The following is a 20,800-nucleotide window of genomic DNA, read 5'->3' as shown; positions in this document are numbered from 1 at the left end:
GAAAACATTACCAACATTTTCTGAATGCTCCTGCTGAGGCATTTGTTTCCCTGAGTTGAAGAGTCCTTGCAGTAATTGCCTTAGTGTGCACTGATTGATTAATGTGAGGGTGAAGAGCTTCTGGGCTGCTCTGGAGCCTGCATGGCTGTGGATCCCTTTGTCTCTTTTGCAAATGTCACTTTTTCTCCTTTTCTCTTCCATGTTTGAAGCAGAGAGGGACTGAAGAAGATTTTAGGGAATACATTCTTCCCTGTGAGGGTGGTGAGGCCCTGGAACAAGTTGCTGTGGCTGCCCCTGGATCCCTGGAAGTGTCCAAGGCCAGGTTGGACAGGGCTTGCAGAAATCTGGGATAGTGGAAGATGTCCCTGCCCATGGCAGGGGTGGAACTGGATGAGACTTAAGGATCCATCTAACCCAGACTGTTCTAGGATTCTTCTTTCTTCAAGGGATATTGGATGCACACACTTGTGTTAATATTGCAGAGTCCATGTGAAAATCAGCTCCCTTTCAAAGTGATTCTGTTTGTTGCATTTGTGTTTTCAAGATCAGACAAACTCAGGCTCAAACTGGTTTAAGGTAGAGGCTCTAATGAGTTTATGGATTCAATAATACCACTGGGTGATCTACTAAAGGTGGAATACCCACTCTTGGTGGACATGAGTTCTTGAAATACCCTTTCAAGGATTAATTTCCTTTCAGTTACAATCTTTTGCTTTCCATAGTGCCCAGGAGATCATTCTGGTTTAATCCTGCATGCCAGTGGCCTGGCTAAAGGTTGTCCTGGGTGTGAGTGCTGAGTTTGTTGATGTGTAGAACAAGATCACCATATATTGTACATTTTCCTGTACACGCTGCTCCACCTGCCATTGTTTTCCATTTGGGATCCCCTGGAGGGGTTAAAAAGCTGCCACGTCCTAAGGAGGCTTTTTCCCTCCCTCACATGGTTATAAAAAGGTAGGGACAGCCCACTTCATTAAAAAATACAGTAATTCACAATAGTAACTGAAAGTTTGGGGACTGGCTGTTCACCAGACATTCTCTAGAGCACAATAGTATCCTGACATCTGAGTATTTACAAACAAAAGGATAAAGTTGTAATCCCCTAGTCATAACACCAGCTTTATGGGATCCATGCTCTGCTTGAATGTGGTCAGGACTAAGCAGATTATTGTACCAACAATACAGAAAATTTAGCTCCAAGTACAAAATAACACAAAACCACAAAGCTGCTGCTCAACCCGAGTTCTTGGGGTGGTTTTTTGTTTTGTTTTTGGTGGTTTTTTTTTTCTTTTTGTAGGTTTTTTTTTATTTTTTATTGTTTGAGTGAGCTGGCAAAAATTAGTTTTGTCAGTAGAAACTAAGTAACCACCAAGCCAACTACGCCTGGAATGCCCTGGAGCACTGGAGGAATTTTCCAAGGAACAGTGGTCACCTTTGTTCCTTTTAGCTACACAAGTTTAGGCTTTGAACCGTGTACGCTCTTTCACAGGTTGTTGTTTGGTTTTTTTTTTAATGTATTTGGGGATTTTGTTTTAAAGAGGCTGTTTCTGATTGCAGAACAATCTTTTGATCAAACAGGGCAGTGTGGTTTTCTCCCAAAGGACTCAGTATTGCTGTGGAAGTAAAAATGAGACTGTAAGAAAAATAATAATAGCAGGACATCATCATAAATTGGAGTTTGGTGGGCCTCAGCATTCTGATACCACTTGGTCTGCATGTAAAAAATGGGATAAAAATATTTATAAATTGTTCAACAGTTGTGAAACCAAACACCTTAGGCATTTTACAGTCTGAAATATTCTGTGAAAATGGATTTCTAAGTATCCTAGGATAAGCTTGAAGTGATCAGACTTGATTTAGTTGACTTTTCTTCTCATTGTACATACCTGGCAGCAGCAAAATGGATTGCAAGTTATATTCTTCTGAAAGGCAGAAGGAAAGGAAACAGCTTCTCAAAGAATTCTAATTTTTGTTATCAGCTGTCCTACTACTGTCTTTCAGTTATGTCTGTGTTAGTAGAATTATTAAATCCATTCTCTACGTTTTATTTCACCATTGGCTGGTGAAATTTCATGAAAAAATTTCATTTATTTCATAGCTTTTTCATGCCATGAAAGAAATTCTGCAGCTGAAATTTAAACAATAAAACTGACCAGTGCAGTGCTGGCTCTTCAAAATACTTAATTCTGAGTCCATTATTCATACAGGAAAAAACCCAAAACCCACACAAGCTCCCAATTAAAGGATCTGCTTCAGAAAGATAACTGGGCTGCCAAACTTCAAACAAATCCAAGATCTTTCTGATATATATATATATATGTATATATATTTATTTTTTGTGCCTCCTTTGCATATGCTGCAAGGCCTTGAGACTTGCTTGTGCTGGATCTCTTGAGTAATTGTGCACCACTTATCAGCTTCTCCACTCTAGGAAGGTTCTGTATTACAGTGAAGGATAGGGAAGCTTGGAAATTGTAAATAAATAAAAGAATAAAAGACTGTGGGTTGTTAAATCCCATCTCCTGTCCAGGCAGGTGTCTATTGCTGAGGCAATGAGAGCACTTCCTTCGGAATTCCACTGTTCTACACCCAATATTTGCCCTCTGAGATAGTCAGGGGTTATAAAATGATAGAAAATCCTGAGCTGGAAGGGATTCATCCAGTCCAGCCCCTGGCCCTGCACAGACACCCCAACATCCCCACCCTGGGCATCCCTGAGAGTGTTCTCCAAGCACCCCTGGAGCTCTGGCTGCTTTGGGAATGTCACCATTCCCTGGGGAGCCTGGGAACCCTCAAGACTTGAAAGCCTTGTTTGAGGATGAGTTTTTTTGAGAAACCCTTCAGACCATGAAATCCATTCTGTTTTAACCCACTGCTCTTTGAACAGAGCCTCGTTTGCTTAGCAAAGCTCTGTGCTGAAGTGCTGGGAACTGGATATTTAATGTTCCTGAGGTGCTCCTGGCTCTGCTGTGTTTAGTAGAGAAGCTCATAGCAGGTGAGTGAGAAAGAACAAGGGAAAACACCTTTCATTCCAGTGGAAGATATCACTGCCAGGGGCACAGGATTGCAACAGGATGATCTTTAAAAGGTCCTTTCCAATCCAGATCCTTCTGTGATTCCATGAAAACACTGAACAGGAGCCACAAAAGGAATTGTGCTTCAGGGTTTTCCATACCAGTGCTATTTTGAGCCGTACTTCACCAAGGAAAGAAAGGAAGGAAAGATTTGAGGGGATGACAAACTGCCCAACTTAGTTCTTTGATTTCATGGAATATTGGTAAATGATGCTGTTGTGTCTGCCAGAACCTAGGAGAGTTATTGTACAGCTTCTGTCTGCAAAAACTGATTAATAAAATCCCAGAATGACTGGATCCAAAAAGTAAATTACTGTTACACATCATATAAACTTTATTTTTAATAATAATAATACTTTTTTAAGCCAGCTGGGAACATAAAGATGTGGCCTTCCAGAGTAATCTCTGGGAGACACTGACACCTTTTCACTTGTAAACACCAAGGAGCATTTCCCCATCAGTTTCTTTTTCTAGTGGCATTTTTAGTTGCTTTCTAGAGCTTATGCTGGACAGTTTCTGCTGAAGGGCATAAAGTAGCACTGATTACATTGGAATTTGATATGGTTGTTTTTGCAATGCTTATGGAAGATTGAAAGTGGAAAGCAATAAGAATTTCTGGAGAGATTTGCTGAGACTTTCCTGATTCATAGTTGGAATTGTTGCCTCCTTCTTTCTTTTTTCTAACCCTCAAGCTTCTATTACATTTTGCCAGTCCAGAAGCTTCTGACAATGACAAAATGTTATGTTTCAATTCCATAAATCCAGCATAGCCTTGTGCCACTTGGCAGTATCACTCAGGTGTACAGTCTGGATGTTGTTGCAGTTGCTGTTGCCACAGGAAATGTTCATTTTCAAAAAAAATATGGAGAAGAAAACCCATGGCTGGCATGTCAGCTCCTGTCCTAGAGCTCCTGGAGCTCTTTTCCCTGCTTCTTGCCTTGCCACCTCCCACCTTTCTCCTCCCTTTGCCCCATCTGCCTCTTTCTGATTTAGACAAGAAGTGAGATGTGCTGTGACTGATTTAGAGCATGTGCTGATTTGCCAGCTGGCTGCTATCTCAGAGCTGTGGGGTCATCCAGACAGAAGAGATAAGGGCTGAGCTCTCCTCTCTCCAGCCAGGCTTCACCTCTGCTCCTTTGCTGGGGTGTTTGCCCCCTCAACATTTGCACATTCTGAAATACACCAAAGCCTACTGAACCTTCCATCCCCTTGTGAACATGGAAAAAGTAGGTGTTATTAAAATGCCACTCATAACTGTGGTTGAACAGTTTATTGTGTTTGAATATGTAATTGATGGAGTATGTAATTTAATTATTCTGTTAAAAAAACAGAAGCACTCATGGTATTGCACATACACTGATGGTCCCAGCTGGGACTTGCTCTGATTTTATTCATGTTTTTCCATTGTGCTTGAGATCTGTGGAACCACCAGAATGTTCACAGAAAAGCAAGTGTGTCCTCATTAAGAAGCTTGATCAGGACATATTTACATTGTGTAACAATTGTACTTAAACAGAAATTATTATTACCAAAGCTCCATGTCTTCGTTCACTCTCAAAACAGCAGATATATTCATGAAATCACAGAATGATTTGAGTTGGAAAAGGCCTTAAAGATCATCTCATTGCAATTTCCTGCAACAGATAAAATGCTGTTAAATGTAGGATGTTGTTTCAGAGTAGTCTTCCTTCTTTAATTTTAGAATTAAATTAGATACATTAGATTCCCCTAACTTCTGTTTGACACGGAGCTGAGAAGAGATAAAAGAAGGGAGCTGGCGAATTCCTGTCAGACTGGTTACAAGTGAAAACAAGTAGCTGGAAGCATCTCAGTGACATCCTTCAGTGGCTAAAAGATAAGTTTTCCCTCCCTGCCTTGGATGCTTCTGCTTTGTCCGAGATAGATGTGAATTTCTGGCTGTGAGACAAGGAGCTACCTCGGAATGGCAGCATCCTTGGGGATGGAGAGGGAGCTGGGGACGGAGGGACAGGACACAGGGAATGGTTTCCCACTCCCAGATGGGATATTGGGAAGGATTTCCTGGCTGTGAGGGTGGGAAGGCCCTGGCACAGATTGTCCAAGGCAGCTGTGGCTGCTTCATCCCTGGAAGCTTCTCTGTGCCAGAGCCTTAAGGAATTATTCCTTCCACATATCACATATCTAACCTAAATTTCTCCTCTTCCACTCTGAACCCATTCTCCCTTGTCCTGTCACTCCAGTTCCTGATGAACAGTCCCTCTCCAGCTTCCCTGTCACCCTTCAGACACTGGAAGGTGCTGTGAGGTCTCCACACAACCTTTTCCAGGATGAGCAGCCCAAAATTCCCCAGCCTGTCTCCTCAGGGGAGGTGCTCCAGTCCTCTTATGGACCTCGTGGTCTCCTCTGGATTTGCTCCACCAGTTCCATGTCCTTCCCATGTTGGGGACACCAGAACTGCATTCAGCATTCCAGGTGGGGTCTGACAAGAGCAGAATAGAGGGAGAAAGTCACCTCCTCGTTCTTTGCACGTGTTCCTGACGTGTGGGTTTTGTCATAGGAGATTTTTCCCTGCTTGGTGGGTGATGCTGTTTTTGGTATTCACCTTTTCCTTACCTCTGGGATGGACGGGAGCACTTGGGTGTGAACACCCAGCACTCCCAGTGTGTCCTTGCAGCCAGCCAGGCTGCTGGGGGTGCTCTATTTCCCCATCTATTCATTTCCCAAGGGATTTTGAATCAGGCTAAAAATCTTTTCATGGGTTTCTGGGCCCAGCACGCAGCTGCAGCATTAATGGGCTCATATGTGCACAGAACAATGCTGTGTGATGCAGGCTGCACCCTTAATGCTTTCCTTGGGGAAACATTTGTCCCATTTATTCTCTTTGTGGTCAAAAGTACATCAAACAAGCTGCAGCCCTGTGTATAGCTGTGCTGTATCCCAAATGCTGCATGCTGGGTTTTGTGGGGCTTCTGTTCCCTCACGTTTGGATTAAACAAGACCCAAGACCTGGGTTTCTGTGTTTGTGCAGCCCTTCAGAAAATGAGATACTTAGTTCAGACTAAAGGTCTTAAGTTAAGCTTGATGATACATAGCCCCGTGTAATCCATCCTCTTAAAATTGTATCTGTGGTAGAACTTCTCAGTTTATATCCTTATGGCTGCTTTAACCCAAATACTCAATAATATGCCCTATATTGAGGGCTGGGCAGATCAGCTGGGTTGTTGCAATATAATCCTGCCTTGGAATTGGGCTGGGGAATGTGAGCAGGGCAGTGTCACATCTCTGAGTGCTAAACTCATGAATCCAGGCTTGCTGTTCCCTTTGTTTTACAAGGAGAAAGTTCTTGTAGGAATAGTAATTAAATATATAAGCAGAGCTTCCCTAAAAGCAGTTTCCAGTGAGGTTCTGCAGCAAAGTGCTCCATGAGCATTTCAGAGCACAGAGAGCCATGAAGATGCTCCTGTGTCTCTCTGAGAAGGATCCAGAGGGGCTCTCTGGAGTCTCCTGTGTCTGGATCAGAGCCCCAGTCAGTGAAGGAGTTTCCCTCAGTAAAATCCACCCAGGAGCAACAGCCAAGAGTCCACACCAAACTCACTGCCAAGGACATGGGGAGAGCCTTTATTTCATCTAACCCAGATGGCAGAGGGGTTGTGTTGTCATTGCTGACTCGGATGACCCCGTGACACGGGGTGACCTTGACTTAAATAATCATCCTGCTCTCCCAAGTGCCTGTCATTCCTGTTCTGTCAAACAGATAGACAGAGCAGATCCAGGCACGAGTAAAAAGAGGTGATGGATTTGCATAATAAATAATAGTTTTTGAGAGACAGTGCTCAGAAATGACTATTTTTAAACTCGCTTCTCCAGCCCTGTGAGCAGCAGGAGCTGTGAGGGTAATCCTGTATGGCTCCCATGTCTTTCCTCTGCTCTGCTCAAAAGAAATCAGTGTTGCTTGTCACAAGACTTTACTCATTGCTGATGTCAAGAGTTTCCTAATGTCATCTGGAAGGTCCAGGACAAGGGGAATATCAGTGGCTTGTTGTGTATTTACTGCTTTTCCTCTGATGTGGGGAGGCTGCATAACCTGCAGTCATCAACTGGTGTTTTAAAGGTCACTCCAGTAATTTTGTACTTGCTTAAAAACAAACAAACAAAAACCCCCAAACTTTTAAATTCTGCACATAACAGAGTAGAGGAATTGCTGTTCTCTGCTCATTCTTTTGGGGAGGCAAATGTTTGCTCTGCTGTCCCAGCAACCAGAGAGAGCTGGGTTGGGCAAGCCCAGGGGCTGGACTCTGAAATTTCCTCTTGAATAACACTCCTGAAGTTCCTGTTCAAGTGGTTTTGGAAATTTTTATGTTGCTTGGGTGCTTTGTTTTTAAGAGGCAGTGACACCCAGAAAGAGAGAGAGGTGTCACAAGAAAAATAAACCTGTGAGAGAGTGAGGAAGAGGTGCAGCTTGAGGAAAATCATGGGCTTTGAATTTTAAATCAATTCTGAGCAGTATCTCAAATCTTGCCCCTAAAAGTGTTTATAAAATTACTTAGAATCTGTAAGCAAGGAGAACTCTGAAGAAAGAAATTAACTTTTTAAATACAGTGCATTCCAATGATTAATGATAGCACAATTAAGCTAAAATCACTACAACTAACGGTCCTTGTTCTTCTTTTGTCTTTCTTTTCTCTTCCCCTGACCTTGTACCAAATCCTTTCCATTCCTGATGCATTGGGGAACAGCAGGACTCACCCAAAGGTAAGGGCTTCTACCAGTGTGTGAGAGTTGTCCTTTCCCTTGCTCACTCTTGGGTTATCCAGATATTAAAAGCGTTTTGCAGAGCGCTGTCGCTGATCAGCTGCTGAGTAAGAAACTCGAAGCATCTCCTTGCTGCAGAAATGCTCTGTACAGCCCGTGCCAAGAAATGAGTCAGAGGAACAAATGAGAACATCCACACTCAGCACTGCAGCCTCTGAATGGAGGATATTTGTTCTTTGTGGGCTTTTTAAAAGCGTTTTCTGGTATTTGTGTTAAAGCAAACTCATTTTGTTTTTTATGGTCCCGTGACTTCGCACTTGTTCTGAAGACTCTGCCCTGGAATATCAGGGTTCAGCTCCATGGATGTGCTCATGCAGCCAGTGGTGGTTTACTTAATGTTCTGAAGGCTTGGGATGCTTTAATAATATGTTTAGCTGTAAAATGAATTCAAAGGCAAAAAAAAAAAAAAAGGAGCACCTTAATTTTTAATACACAAGTTGTTGTTTCCTCAGAGGTTATAAAATAACTACTTTATCTGTTGATGCTGGTACATCAGCACAGTAGGGGGGAAACAATGTATTTTTGAAGAAAAGTTATTTAAATTTCAAGGATTTTGCTATGTTAAGCATTTTGATAAATGATGGTAGTCAGCAAGATTACAATGCAGGACATCCAAAGGGGAAAAAGCAGCTTCCATTAAGCTTAGAGGGGAAATCCACAGCCAGAGAGCCCCACGTTGCACTTCCCTTTTCCTACATCCTACAGAATAAATTTCATCTGTGTGAATGTAGGTCAGACATTTCCCTAATTAATATTTTTCCTTGCAGATACATACCCAGGGGAGCTGTTTTTGCAAACATCCCAAAATATACATTGTATTATTTCAGGTTATCTGTCAGGATGAAAGGTGCCTGTGGAGCTTTCAATGGATTTATGGCAAAATTGAAAGTTTTCTATCAAAAATATTACAGTGCTGCTCTTTTAATGATAAAGCTGGTTTGCTTTCTATTATTCTTTGCAAATATTAGACTTTGATGGCTGCTTTGGTTTATCATGGAATGTAAATAAAAATACCTACTCCTCTTGTATGGGAAGAGCTTCCTACCCCAAGGCTTGTTTTTAATTTATGCAGACAAGAGGCACGGGGAGATGGGAGGCAGAAAGAGCTAGAGGACATCTGTCAGTTTGCAAAAGAGAAACTCTGGTGAAAAATGAATTGCAAGGATGGGTTTGGAGGGAGAAATAGAGAGGTCCTTGACATCCACTGGGTTGGCACATGGAGAGAGGGGAGTTGGGTTGGCACAAAAAGGAACAAATAGAAACAAATAAAAGCATAGAGGAAAATGAAGTGTTTGTTTAGGCTTCAAACTCCTAGAAAATGAGGAATTCAGTGGGAATGTATGTTGAGTTCAGAATGTGAATAACGTGTTGGATTTGGCAGCAGCTGTTGTAAGGTGTCCTGCTTGTTCCCCTGCAGGTGTTTGCATATGATCACTGCTTTTGGTCTATGGATGAATCTGTCAAAGAAAAATATGCAGGTAATAATATTTTCTGTGGCTTGGTTGTCTCCAAGTGGGAATGATCTGATTAAAATACAGCCCTTGGCTGCAGGGCACCGGCCATATGGCACAAAGTGCTGCCCCCTCTATGAGTGGCTGCTGTCAAAAGGAAAAGGGAAATCTTCAATCATTCCAGCTTCTTTTCTCTACAGATGACAACAGCAATGGGCACTGACAGCCCTTTGCACTGCAGAGAGTTGAGAAACTCAGCACAACGATGTTTGACTCCCATTTACAGTTTTTTTTAAAGTACTGCTCCATCATTTTAAATGTGTCAGATCCATTTATTTATTTTGAGGAACACTGTTATATGTGATTTCATGTTTTTCAGTGCTGATGGGAGTTTGGCATCATAGTAAAACCTAATAAAGGAACATTAAAAGCCTAACTTCATTTAAGTGTACGTGAATTCAGATGCTTTAGTGAGAATGTGTAATGTATTCAATTCAAAGTTTTCTGTGTATTATTATAATGCATTTTGGCATATAGTTATGGTAGAATATGAAATGTATTTGGAATTATCCTGTAATTTATTCCTTTCAGAGCTGTTACCCTTTAAAATTTGGGATGAGTTGAACTTGTTAACAATGATTTTATAAAAATTTAAGAAAAAGACACGTACACATTTTAATTTTAATTTCTTTGACAAATAACTATTGAATAACAACGTACCAGGCCACTGAGAAAAACATGAAAAGCTTTCAGCCATACAAATTACATAAGAATATTACATACTTTGTTCCTCAAACTAACACTGGTGCCTATATAACTGATATTTTGGTCTGTTATACAGTGGAATTGTTACCCCAGCTGAGCCTGGCACAGCTCTTGCTGCTTTTGATGGGGAATTTAGCATGGATTTGCCTGTAAAGATAGGAACTTTAGTGAGAGAAAGGAAGAGCTTAAAGGAAAATTATTTGAGAGGACTTTTCAGTCCATCAAGTTCTGTCATGCCTTGTTCAGGCTTGAGTTTTCCTGGTTGTGAAATTAATTCTGAAAATAGGTTTTGTTCAAGTAGTTACTACCCAGATATTTTAAGCCTTTTTTCTTCTGCTTGGAAAATGATCCAAAACGCTCAAAGTTAATTACAAAAGAAGTGATACACCTTACTTTTTGCCAGTGGCAAAATATCCTGTGAATATCCTCGTGATTCCTTCCCTGCAAAAATCTCCTTGTGGACCCAATGTCTTACACAGTAAAATTTTCCAGTGCTCTGCTGATTCCTTTGGATTAAAATCAACTGACTGTCATTAAAATGTACATCTTGAGTATATTTTGAGGAGGTGTCATCCCCCAGTAGATTAAATTCTGCAGTTGGTCGTAGATTCTCTGCTGATAAAACTTCTGAGTATGAACCTTGATAGGATGTTGCTTTAAGCACATCCAGGTATACCCACAATAATCCCAGCCCCTGATTTCTACATCAGCATAAATCTGGAGCATATCCTCTGCTCCTTTCCATGGAGAAAACCTGGATTACTGGATGTGTTTTAGGCAGCAGCAGCAGCAGGAAAACCCTCACAGCTTTTACCTAATTTTCAAAGAATCCAAATCAGGGGACAGAAAGCTCTCGCTGTGTTACAATGTTGGCTTGTGTGTTCTATTTTCTAGGTCAAGATGTTGTTTTCAAGTGCCTTGGAGAGAATATTCTTCAGAATGCCTTTGAAGGCTACAACGCTTGTATCTTTGCCTATGGGCAAACGGGTGAGTCCAGGAGTGAGGGAGAAGTGTTCCCTCCAGAGGTGTTGTGTTCTGGCTGGAGGTGCTTTCCACGGCTCCTGTGACATTGCTTGAGGAGAAATAACCTCCCAGCGCAGATAAGAAATGTTGTTCCTCTTTTGTAACATCAGATATGAGCTGGGCAGGATGAGAAGTAAGGTTTTGTTGCTGCTGGCTGCCCTTATTTCTCACACTTCGTGTTATAATCTTTGGCATGACCGTGGTTGTCCTTGAGCTCAGAGCATCGCTCAGATTTTCTGCCTCTGCAGTTGAAGTAATCTTGAATTGTTATATTCATGTAATATTTAAAGAGTAATTTGAAGAGTTTACTAATTGTGGGTGTTAGTGGCTTGTCATCTGCAGTAATCCTGTATGTACCTAAAAGTTCTCCAGCACTCTAAACCAAATTTCTTGTTTTCCTTTTCCTTCTAATTAAAATAGTCTTTAGCTCAGTAGCATTTGGATTACTTTAAGGCAGAAAACTGAGCAAATATCTTTCACTGAAATGAAAAAAAAAAAAAAAAATTAACCTCTTTTATTTCCTATCAATATTCTGCACAGCAGGAACGTTTATTGCATGTTCTCTAAGCACAGCTTCCCTCACAACAGGGTCTGGAAAATCCTACACCATGATGGGTACTGCTGATCAGCCCGGATTAATCCCTAGACTTTGCAGTGGACTCTTTGAAAGAGCGCAGAAAGAAGAAAATGAAGAGCAGAGTTTCAAAGTGGAAGTGTCCTACATGGAAATTTACAATGAGAAAGTCAGAGATCTCCTTGACCCCAAAGGGTATGGAATTTGTGTGTGAATGGCACTGTAGTATTTGTCCTACACCCTTCCTTTCCATAACCAGTTTGCCCTAATGGATCCCATCTAAAACATTTGCCTAGGATGGCTTTTGCTGCTTCCTGATTTCAGCATCTCCTCATTATAAATCAAAATAACGTAGCAAGACTAAAAGCTTGGAGTAAATTTAAATTTACCTTTTGTGAAGTGACAACACTGTCTGTGTCAGCTTTTTTATGTGTTATAAAGCTTTCACTGTTTGCATTCTGGCCCTTGCTCTGTGCTTCAGTGGGTATTTGTGAGGCCATCCTGTTGGAGATGTGTCAGTGAGAAATGGACTTTGTGTAAATGTTGTCTTAAGTCAGTCATGTGCTTATAAATCCCTTTTTTCTCCCCCAACCAGAAGCCGTCAGTCATTAAAGGTTAGAGAACACAGTGTTTATGGCCCTTACGTAGATGGCCTATCCAAACTAGCTGTTGCTAGCTACAAGGTAAGGATCAACTTTATGAAGGGCTTATCTTGACATCCTAAACACCAGGTGCTGTCCCTTAAACTGGACAGAATTATTGAAATGCTCCATATCAGTACCCATAGAGCAAGAGAGCTGTAGATTGTTGTGTTGTGATCCCTGGGGAGAACAGGGCTGAGAGCAGAAACTCCCTTTGTCTTGTGCTGCTCAATAATTCTGGAAGTAATTCAAGTGTTGAATGGAACAGACTTCCTCTCAGCCTTAAGATGAGTGCACACTGTCATGAGAAAGTGTTCTGTGATTAATTACAGGCCCAGGATTAAGCAGAGGACGGGCTCTCAGTGCCCCACTGTGTCACTTTTTGCCTGTCATGCTCTACTCAGTAATTTCCCTTCCCAGCAGCTCATGCTGGAATTACGAAGTAATGGTTGTTTACCGAGCAAATACTTGAGAGCATCACATGAAACTGGCTTGCAGGATAGTAAGTGTTTGTATGTGCATTCACAAAGTGCCCTGTTTTTTAAAAGGAGCATTAACTTTGGGGAAAATGGATAAATACAGGATGGAATCTGTCAGCTTCACCAAGACATGGAAACAGTTCACCCACCCCATCTCGGTGGTTTCTGCTAAGACAGGACACATTTCATGCTTTGCCTTTCCATGTTGCCCAGCAGCTTTGTGTAATCCAGAATTTGGAGTCAGTGGTCTGTGGTGGTCCTTTGTTTGACTGTTTGAGTTGTTTCAGCATCACCCAGCTAGAGCTGCAGAAATAGAAGTTTAGCCCAAGATCCTGAGGTTTTAACCTCACAATTGCTGTGAAAACACAGAGCAGGGGAGCTGGACCTTTCTCAAGCATCACAACAGATCAAAGCACTTAATAAGCTCTTAAAATTTGGAGGACTATAATGACCTGTTCAGCGTGGTTCTGTTTTATAAATATCTCAGCCTTCTGTCAATATTCCAGAGTCTCAGACCAGAACAACTGAGGCTAAAATGTGTCAGGGTTCAAACACAAATTTCTGTTTCCTCACTTCTTTCCCTGCTTTTGAGTGTTGCTGTTTGCAGCCAGGTGCATTATTTTTGTCGATAACTTAATATCTAGGTTGAGGAGTGGGTAAAGTCGTGACACTGTGGAGTTTTTAGCCTTTCAAGGGGGGGGATCGCTTTTATTTTTTCCTCACATTTTTCTGAATTAAAAAATGTAAGGTTTAGTGGGAAAACGCTGTATTTGACCAAGATGAGATGATTTTTGGAGGTAATTGATAAGGATGTTAATGCAGATATGCTCATGGCTGTGAAAATTGTATTTAGGACATTGAGTCCTTGATGTCTGAGGGCAACAAATCTCGGACAGTGGCTGCCACCAACATGAATGAGGAGAGCAGTCGGTCCCACGCAGTCTTCAAGATCATCCTCACCCACACCCTCTATGATGTGCAATCAGGGGTAAGAAAATCCAGTTGCAAGGTCCAAATGTCAAGCTGGGATATGTCTCTTGCTTTAATGTATTTCACAGGGAAAAAAAAAGACATTTTATTTGGAAGCAGCAGTTTGTAGTACAGGCTAGAGATAAAATAGGTGAAAAATAGAAATACACCTGAGTGCACCTCTGGTGATTTCCTTCCCATGGTTATTTAATGCACATTTGTATAAATTACAAAATGTAATTAATGTAATGAATTTATTATTTATTTAATTAATTTTAATTTATAATAATTATTAAAATATTTATCAGTAGTAATTTCTATTTAATTCATATTAATATATTTATTTTATCTATAGATTTAATTAATTTAATTATAAATTAATGCAAATTTGTATGAATTATCAACTTTCTAAATTGAAAAAAATACTAATTTTTAAATATTTTGCATTGTGCACTATTAATGCTTTTATGTGTACATATTAAATATTGAAAAAACATTTAAAGCTGCAGATATTTTAATTTATGTTCCCTTTTACATAAACAAGCTGTGAAGGGGTGCATGAAATACATTAGGTCAATATTATTTAGTCCCTCCCAGAAAATGGTGATAAACTGGAATTGAAGGAAGTGTCTTTAAACTTCATTGATAGATTGTGTGCTTGAACAATTCTTTAACATTTTCAAAGGCTTGGAGAAATTTTGAGTATCCGTAGAGCAAATCTGAGCCTAAATATTGAATATATTGGAAAACATAATGAGAATTTGGGCTTTTTTTCCTTCTGATTTCTCCCTTTCCACCAATCTTCTTATCCACACAATTTTCCTCATTCTTCATTTGGATTTTTTTTTTCCTTTCCACTTCAAATCAGCATCATACTGTGCTGATTTTTTTATTTTATTTTTTTTTTTCCATAAATGTCATTCCAGTTTTGCTGTGGCTTCTCTGCATGCTTTTCATACCTGGTTTTTGTGTGGTCCTGCTCAGCCTGGATGCAGAGTGGTTGTGCCTGTCCCTCTTCTCTGCACCTTCCAGTGTGAACTTCTGCCACAGAAATCCCTGTTCTCCTATCTGCTGGTCCTTTCAGTCCTGGAAGTGGCACATTCCATGAAAACATCATATTTTGATAGGTTTAGGGTGACATTTTTGAAAGTTTATTGATTCTGATTATCCCCTTCATTTACGGGAACATAAATTTTGCATTTGGGATCCTGAGGTGCTGAAGGTGCAGGTGCTGCAGAAGAACATGATGTGAGCAAGCTGTTCTCAAAGACAGTTGGCTCTTCTGTTTCAAATTGATTTAGGGAACCCATGGGGTGCTTCAGAATGTCATTTTGGGTCAAATGAGATGAAAGGGTTTGTAACAAAATCTGCCTTATAGGTTTAAGTGCTCACATAGATGGGATCGTGTTCCAGGAGGCTGATAAGGATAAAGGAGACTTTTCAATTCTGATAATTTATGTAAATTGTAAAGTGCTTCTTGCCAGGTTTCATTCCTGGTGAATGAAAAACAGAGGAAACCCTGCTATAAAATCTGAGGATTCTAGGAGACTGTTTTCAGGATAGGATTGTGAACCTCATGTCCCTGCTTGTCACTCCTTTGGCATAACTCTGCAATTTTTCATGGTTCAGCACCTCATTAGCGTGCCCTGTGTACATCTCTGGAGATTTCTGAGATGTTTGAAGGTATCAGAGTACCTGACTTCACACCATCCATGACTTGACTGTTGTTTCTGAAGCAGCAGGTAGTGACTCAGCACAGGACACTGCTCAGATCCAGCTGTTCTCAAAGGGAACAAGAGTTTACACCAAAAATGAAGTCTGATTCCTGATATAAAATACATCAAACAATGTAACTTGATTGAAGTGACCTAACAGGGGCTGTTCTCTGGTTCCTTCCCCAGACATCAGGTGAGAAGGTGGGCAAGCTCAGCCTGGTGGACTTGGCTGGTAGTGAAAGGGCAACTAAAACTGGTGCTGCAGGAGACAGGCTGAAAGAAGGAAGCAACATTAACAAGTAAGACTTTGAGATGATTTCTTTTCCTTTTTTTAATCACCATTTTCTGCTAAATACAGCCTACTTGTAAAACAGGATGAAGCAAGATGAAGTTCCTGTAGTCAATTTTCTCCTTTCCTTCTCTCTACAAAGCTTGTAGTCAATCTTTCTTTCCTTCTCTAGTTCTCCTTCTGACATGCAGCACTCTGAGATATGGGAGTAAGGTCCTCATCTTTTAAAAAAACATTTCTGTTCCTGTAACTGCCACGAATTTAATTGTGAAGACCTGATTTTTAAGACTGAAAACATACTGAAAAAAATAGGAGTGGAGCATTTGTGAAGAAAGCATGATCAAAATTAAACTAGGAGTTTTTTCATCAGAGCATGTTTTCGGAGAGAAAGCCACTGTCTAAATATGCATTTGACTTATGAATATTTACCCTTGTTAATGACTGTTTGTGTTCTCTGGGCAGATCCCTCACAACTCTGGGGCTGGTTATTTCTGCCCTGGCAGATCAGGCTGCTGGCAAGAACAAGAACAAATTTGTTCCATATCGTGATTCTGTGCTCACTTGGTTACTTAAAGTAAGTTTTTTTTTTTTAAATTTTCTTTTTTTAAAGTGAAATAAAAGAGAGGAAAGAGGGAGAAGAGTCTCATTAAATGAAATTGAAATTCTGTGCTTTTTGCCTCATTTTCTGGGTTTGATGTTAACCATAATTGTCTTTGGAAAATGAGCTGGATGTAAGCCATTAGTATCTCTGCAGACTAAATATGTTCCCTGTCTTCTGCTGACCTGCAATGGCCTAAGGACTAAGGAACATTAAAAATAAAACGAAAAGCAGTGTGTATTTTATGGGTTAGTGTAAGTACAGCTTCACACACAACCTTGGGGCTAATTTAATTTGGGTTATTTCTGCACGCAGCTGATTTTGCATACTGGTATGCTTAGCTCTGAAGATCTTGATTAAGACTATCACCTTTTCCTAATTGTCTAATTTAATTGTTAAGATATTCTACTTTTGTCAGCAGAGGATTATCCCAGTTACAGTCTGAGGAACAGGTCAGGAGACTTCAGGGATGGTGCTCATGTGAAATGAGCAGTTAAATAATTTTCTGAACTGCACAGGACTCTTTATTTCGTCTTATTTTGGGGGAAAAAGGAGTGCATCATGATGGCACTTGGATGAAGATCTGTACAGTCTAAATGAAGAAGCCCAAATTGTTAAATATGAGGTCTATATATTTCAAATTTCTTCTTTTATTTCTGTTTAGTTGTTATCCAGGAGCAACTGAGATACTTATTGGTAGAAAGAAATAATCTGAGAAGAAACCAACTTGTGGCATCTTTCTTTGTCCTCTTACTTTTTTGTAGGTGCTCTGGCTATGTTTTGTTGTCTTGGCTTCCCCACCCTTTTTTAGCAATGTTTTTAGGTGGTGTTGAAATTTCACATCCCTGGGATTTAAATGCATGTGGAAAGAAAAAGACAGGGTGACTTGCAGGTTGTACAGAAGTGTGGAGATAAAAAAAACCCAACACATTTCCCTTGCAGAGATTTGAAAACAAAGTTGAATTCACTGCTTAAGTAAAAAAAAAATCCCTGCTCCTGTAACCTCTTGACACACAAACCTTCATTTTTCTCAGTGCTGCCTTTTAATGAACTGTTTAGTATGACTTGTGAAATTATTTATCCCTAACAGATGTGGACATCAAATAGCCAAGTAAAAATCTAAATGGCACAACACAGTGTCTGAGTAGAACAAGTCCTCATAGCACAGTGTTCTTGCACTGAGGCTTTTTCAGTGTTTAAATACATTTTTTTACCACTCTGTTTACACTGAGTTTTCACTCCCATTCATCAGAAACAAGTTTTTTTTTGGCATCAAAGCCACTGCCCAGCTTCTCTTTGCCCCGCTCAGGGTTCCTGATGTGGCTGCAGCAGGGTGGAAACCTCCTTCACGAATTTCCAGCCTTGTAGGAATTAGTTCTGCTGCTCCATTTCTAAAGAAATCCAGGGAGCAGACTGCAATTCCTGTTCAGCACCTGTCTGAGGCATTGTGGCCACGGTGCCGCCGGCCGGCCGCGGCGCAGGAATGGGAGCCCACTTTTGTTCTGCCTCCTTTCAGGGAAAACCCTCTTTGTGTCCAACATCAGCCAGCAAAAGGGCTGGGGGCTTTTGGGGTTTTTGAACAAACAAGCTCTCATTGAAGCATTGTTTAGAAAGGGGGGAAAAGGGGGAAAATTTAAAATTGTTTTTATTTTTTTAATTAGAAATCAAAGGAGGGATTTATTTATGTAAAGAGGCCTGTTTGGAGAAGCCATGAGATGGTGGGCTGTCCTTTCTCCATGGCTTTCAACTTCTAATTATGATACCAAAGCAGACTAAATGTGTTCTAACTGCAGGAATATCTGTAATACAGTGTCTCCCCACAAATCTGAGAAATCAGGAGACCTCAAGAACTGACACTTTTTGCTTAATTTTGTTTATGATTTTAGACAAAAGCGCCAGGTAAAAAATATCATTGCTTGAGCAGTGGCATCAGGTTATGTGCAGGCAGTAAAATAGTTTTGTCAGTTCTGTAACTTCATGTTTTAATCAAATTGTGTTGGCACAAACATCTTGTTTTCCTGTGTCATCAGAAGCCTGATGGCTGCTATTAAAAAAGTCATTTTTGAGTTGTTTTCACAGTAATCTTGCTGCTAGAGGAGAAAAAGCTAGTTAATTCTTAGAAATAACTTACTTATTTCCATTATCTCTCTAATGTATGCAAGCCTTGCCAGGCTCATTTACAAATAATCTTTACTAGTGAGAGGCTGATTTGCTGGTTTTTTACCTTTCTTGCTTATCATTAAAGAAACCAGTGAAATCAGCACACGGGGTTTATACATAAAACTTTATCAGACAGTCTGGCATTGGGCTTGAATTGCTGCAAGAGGGACTTTGCCCATTTCATAATGGGTGTATTGTGGGTTCTGGTGTATCACTGTTACAGCGTTCTCAGCTGCCTCTACAGCAGAGCTGCAATTCAGATAATGAATTCATCCTATTTTGGAGCTAATTAGTGCAGTGAAGGACATTCCCAAAGCACAAACCGTTAGGGTTGGATTTGGGAGTACCTGGCCAGCTCCCTGCCAAACTTCAGCTTTTTATGAAGAGCAGGGATCGCAGTTGCAGGGTGTCATTCCTAATTTTTTGCCAGGAAATCCCATGGAATGATTAATTAGTGCTCCTGTTGGTCTTAAAGTTTTCAGTTGAAAAACATTTCTGTGGTACAGAGAAGACCCTCCTGAGCCATGGATTAATTTGGAGTAAACATTGGCTAGTCCTTGGATGAGAAAAGTCACCGTGAGATCAGTCAAAAAGTTGTTCTTTGCCACTGGTTTCTGTGTAAATACACTTTACCTGCATGTGCTGACTGTGTTGAACACTATATATTTACATTTCATATGAGTTCCATGCCCTTTTGCATGACCAGAGACAGCCAAGTGCTGCCAACAGCCTGACTGCTGTCAAACTGGTTTAGGCATCACACAGCCAAAAAGAGATTCTTGGGGAAATACTTAAAGGGGCATTTTAATGATTGCTGGGGAAAGCTCCACGTGTGCTTTGGAATTGAAATGGTTTGACAAGCAGTTAATGCAGTCAGATTGTTCTAATGGCAATGCCTGACCTACATTTCATGGGTTATTGAAGATGAAAATTAAGAGTGTGGTTTGTCTCAGAAAGGGATATTGGGTGGAAAACAAATAAACAAACAAAAAAAAAAAACCCACACCCCAAAATTCCAAACAGACCAAAAAAACCAAACTGCTAAGCAAAAAAAAAAATAAAATATGCTGCACAATTTAAACCAGAATATTTTAGCTTTATACATCTATATTTGGCTGAAATTGTAAACCATAATCTTATGGTCAATAAAAAGATTGAATCCTTCCTTCCTTGTTTCCTTTCTTGTTTCCTTCCTTGTTTCCTTCCTTGTTTCCTTCCTTGATTCATGCCCTTCTTCTCAAGCAAATTCCAGGAGGGTAATTTCTTATGTCACTCAGTTTAGATTTGTGAGCTGTGCCAGCAGGAGGAAAGGAAGGGCCCCATTCTGGATGTTTATAGGAATAAAATCAGCTACATTGTTTATGAAGAGATATTTCAGTCATTTATTTCTTGAAGACACTTGTCTTCTAGACTTTGAAATGAGATAATCTGAATTCCTCATGGTTTTTCCTGAGCTCCCTCAGTAGCGTCTGGGAAGTTCAGTGCTGAAGTGTTTACAATTCTGGTTTGTAAATCTAAGCAGAAAACACAGAAAGAAACCTTTGAAGCCTTTACCAGGCCCTGTAAAGCCCAAAACAGAGCCTTTTTTTAATTCCTGTTGAAACTAAAAAAGCCAAGAATGTCGAAAGCCAAGAATGACATTTCCTCAACGAGCTTTCAAAAGCGAACACTGAAAATCGCGACTTTTTCTTCACTTGCGCAGCTTAAACTCTTAAGCCAGCAAACCAAAATAAAATAAAAAACAAAATAAAAAAATAAAAACCTTGCAGGACAGCCTCGGGGGCAACAGCAAGACGGCCATGGTGGCCACGGTGAGCCCGGCGGCCGACAACTACGACGAGACGCTGTCGACGCTGCGCTACGCGGACAGGGCCAAGAACATCGTCAACCACGCCGTGGTCAACGAGGACCCCAACGCCCGCATCATCCGCGAGCTCCGCGAGGAGGTGGAGAAGCTGCGGGAGCAGCTCACCAAGGCCGAGGTACAGACTGGGAGCCTGGCTCTCCAAAAGGAATTTCCCCCAGGGAACGTTGCAGGGTGTCCAGGGGATGCTGAAATCTCCCTTTATATGATTTTTTTTTTTTTACATTTTTCTGTAGTTTCCATCTTGAAATGCGGGTGTTCATTGAGATGCTGAACACCTTGTTGAGCATTCTTTGGTTTTACTCTGTGATGGCAGAGGGCATGGAGACATGGATAGTTCCAGTTAACACTGGGGGATTTCTAAGCAGAGCTCTGCTGATGTATTTTAAGAATTCAGCATGGCCACA

The 20,800-nt window shown here is 40.7% G+C and overlaps 1 protein-coding gene across 5 annotated transcripts in view; it reads left to right on the top strand.

Annotated features, from left to right (window-relative positions):
• Positions 1-20,800, top strand: part of KIF13B (kinesin family member 13B) — a 118,350-nt gene that overhangs the window by 39,419 nt on the left and 58,131 nt on the right. For 2 of the 5 annotated variants that reach the window (XM_086875477.1, XM_086875475.1), the window contains exons 3-11: positions 7,790-7,805; positions 9,283-9,343; positions 10,976-11,068; positions 11,693-11,873; positions 12,274-12,361; positions 13,652-13,786; positions 15,669-15,781; positions 16,234-16,345; positions 20,299-20,511. In XM_086875477.1, coding sequence (XP_086731603.1) covers positions 7,790-7,805; positions 9,283-9,343; positions 10,976-11,068; positions 11,693-11,873; positions 12,274-12,361; positions 13,652-13,786; positions 15,669-15,781; positions 16,234-16,345; positions 20,299-20,511 — 1,012 coding nt within the window. The remainder of the gene's footprint in view (positions 1-7,789; positions 7,806-9,282; positions 9,344-10,975; positions 11,069-11,692; positions 11,874-12,273; positions 12,362-13,651; positions 13,787-15,668; positions 15,782-16,233; positions 16,346-20,298; positions 20,512-20,800) is intronic. The other 3 variants (XM_086875476.1, XM_086875479.1, XM_086875480.1) reach the window with 3 other exon arrangements.

Source organism: Cyanistes caeruleus, chromosome 2 (assembly GCF_971803275.1).
Source record: "Cyanistes caeruleus chromosome 2, bCyaCae1.hap1.1, whole genome shotgun sequence".
In the NCBI taxonomy this organism is placed as follows: domain Eukaryota; kingdom Metazoa; phylum Chordata; class Aves; order Passeriformes; family Paridae; genus Cyanistes; species Cyanistes caeruleus.
This window is presented reverse-complemented; position numbering and strand designations above follow the sequence as displayed.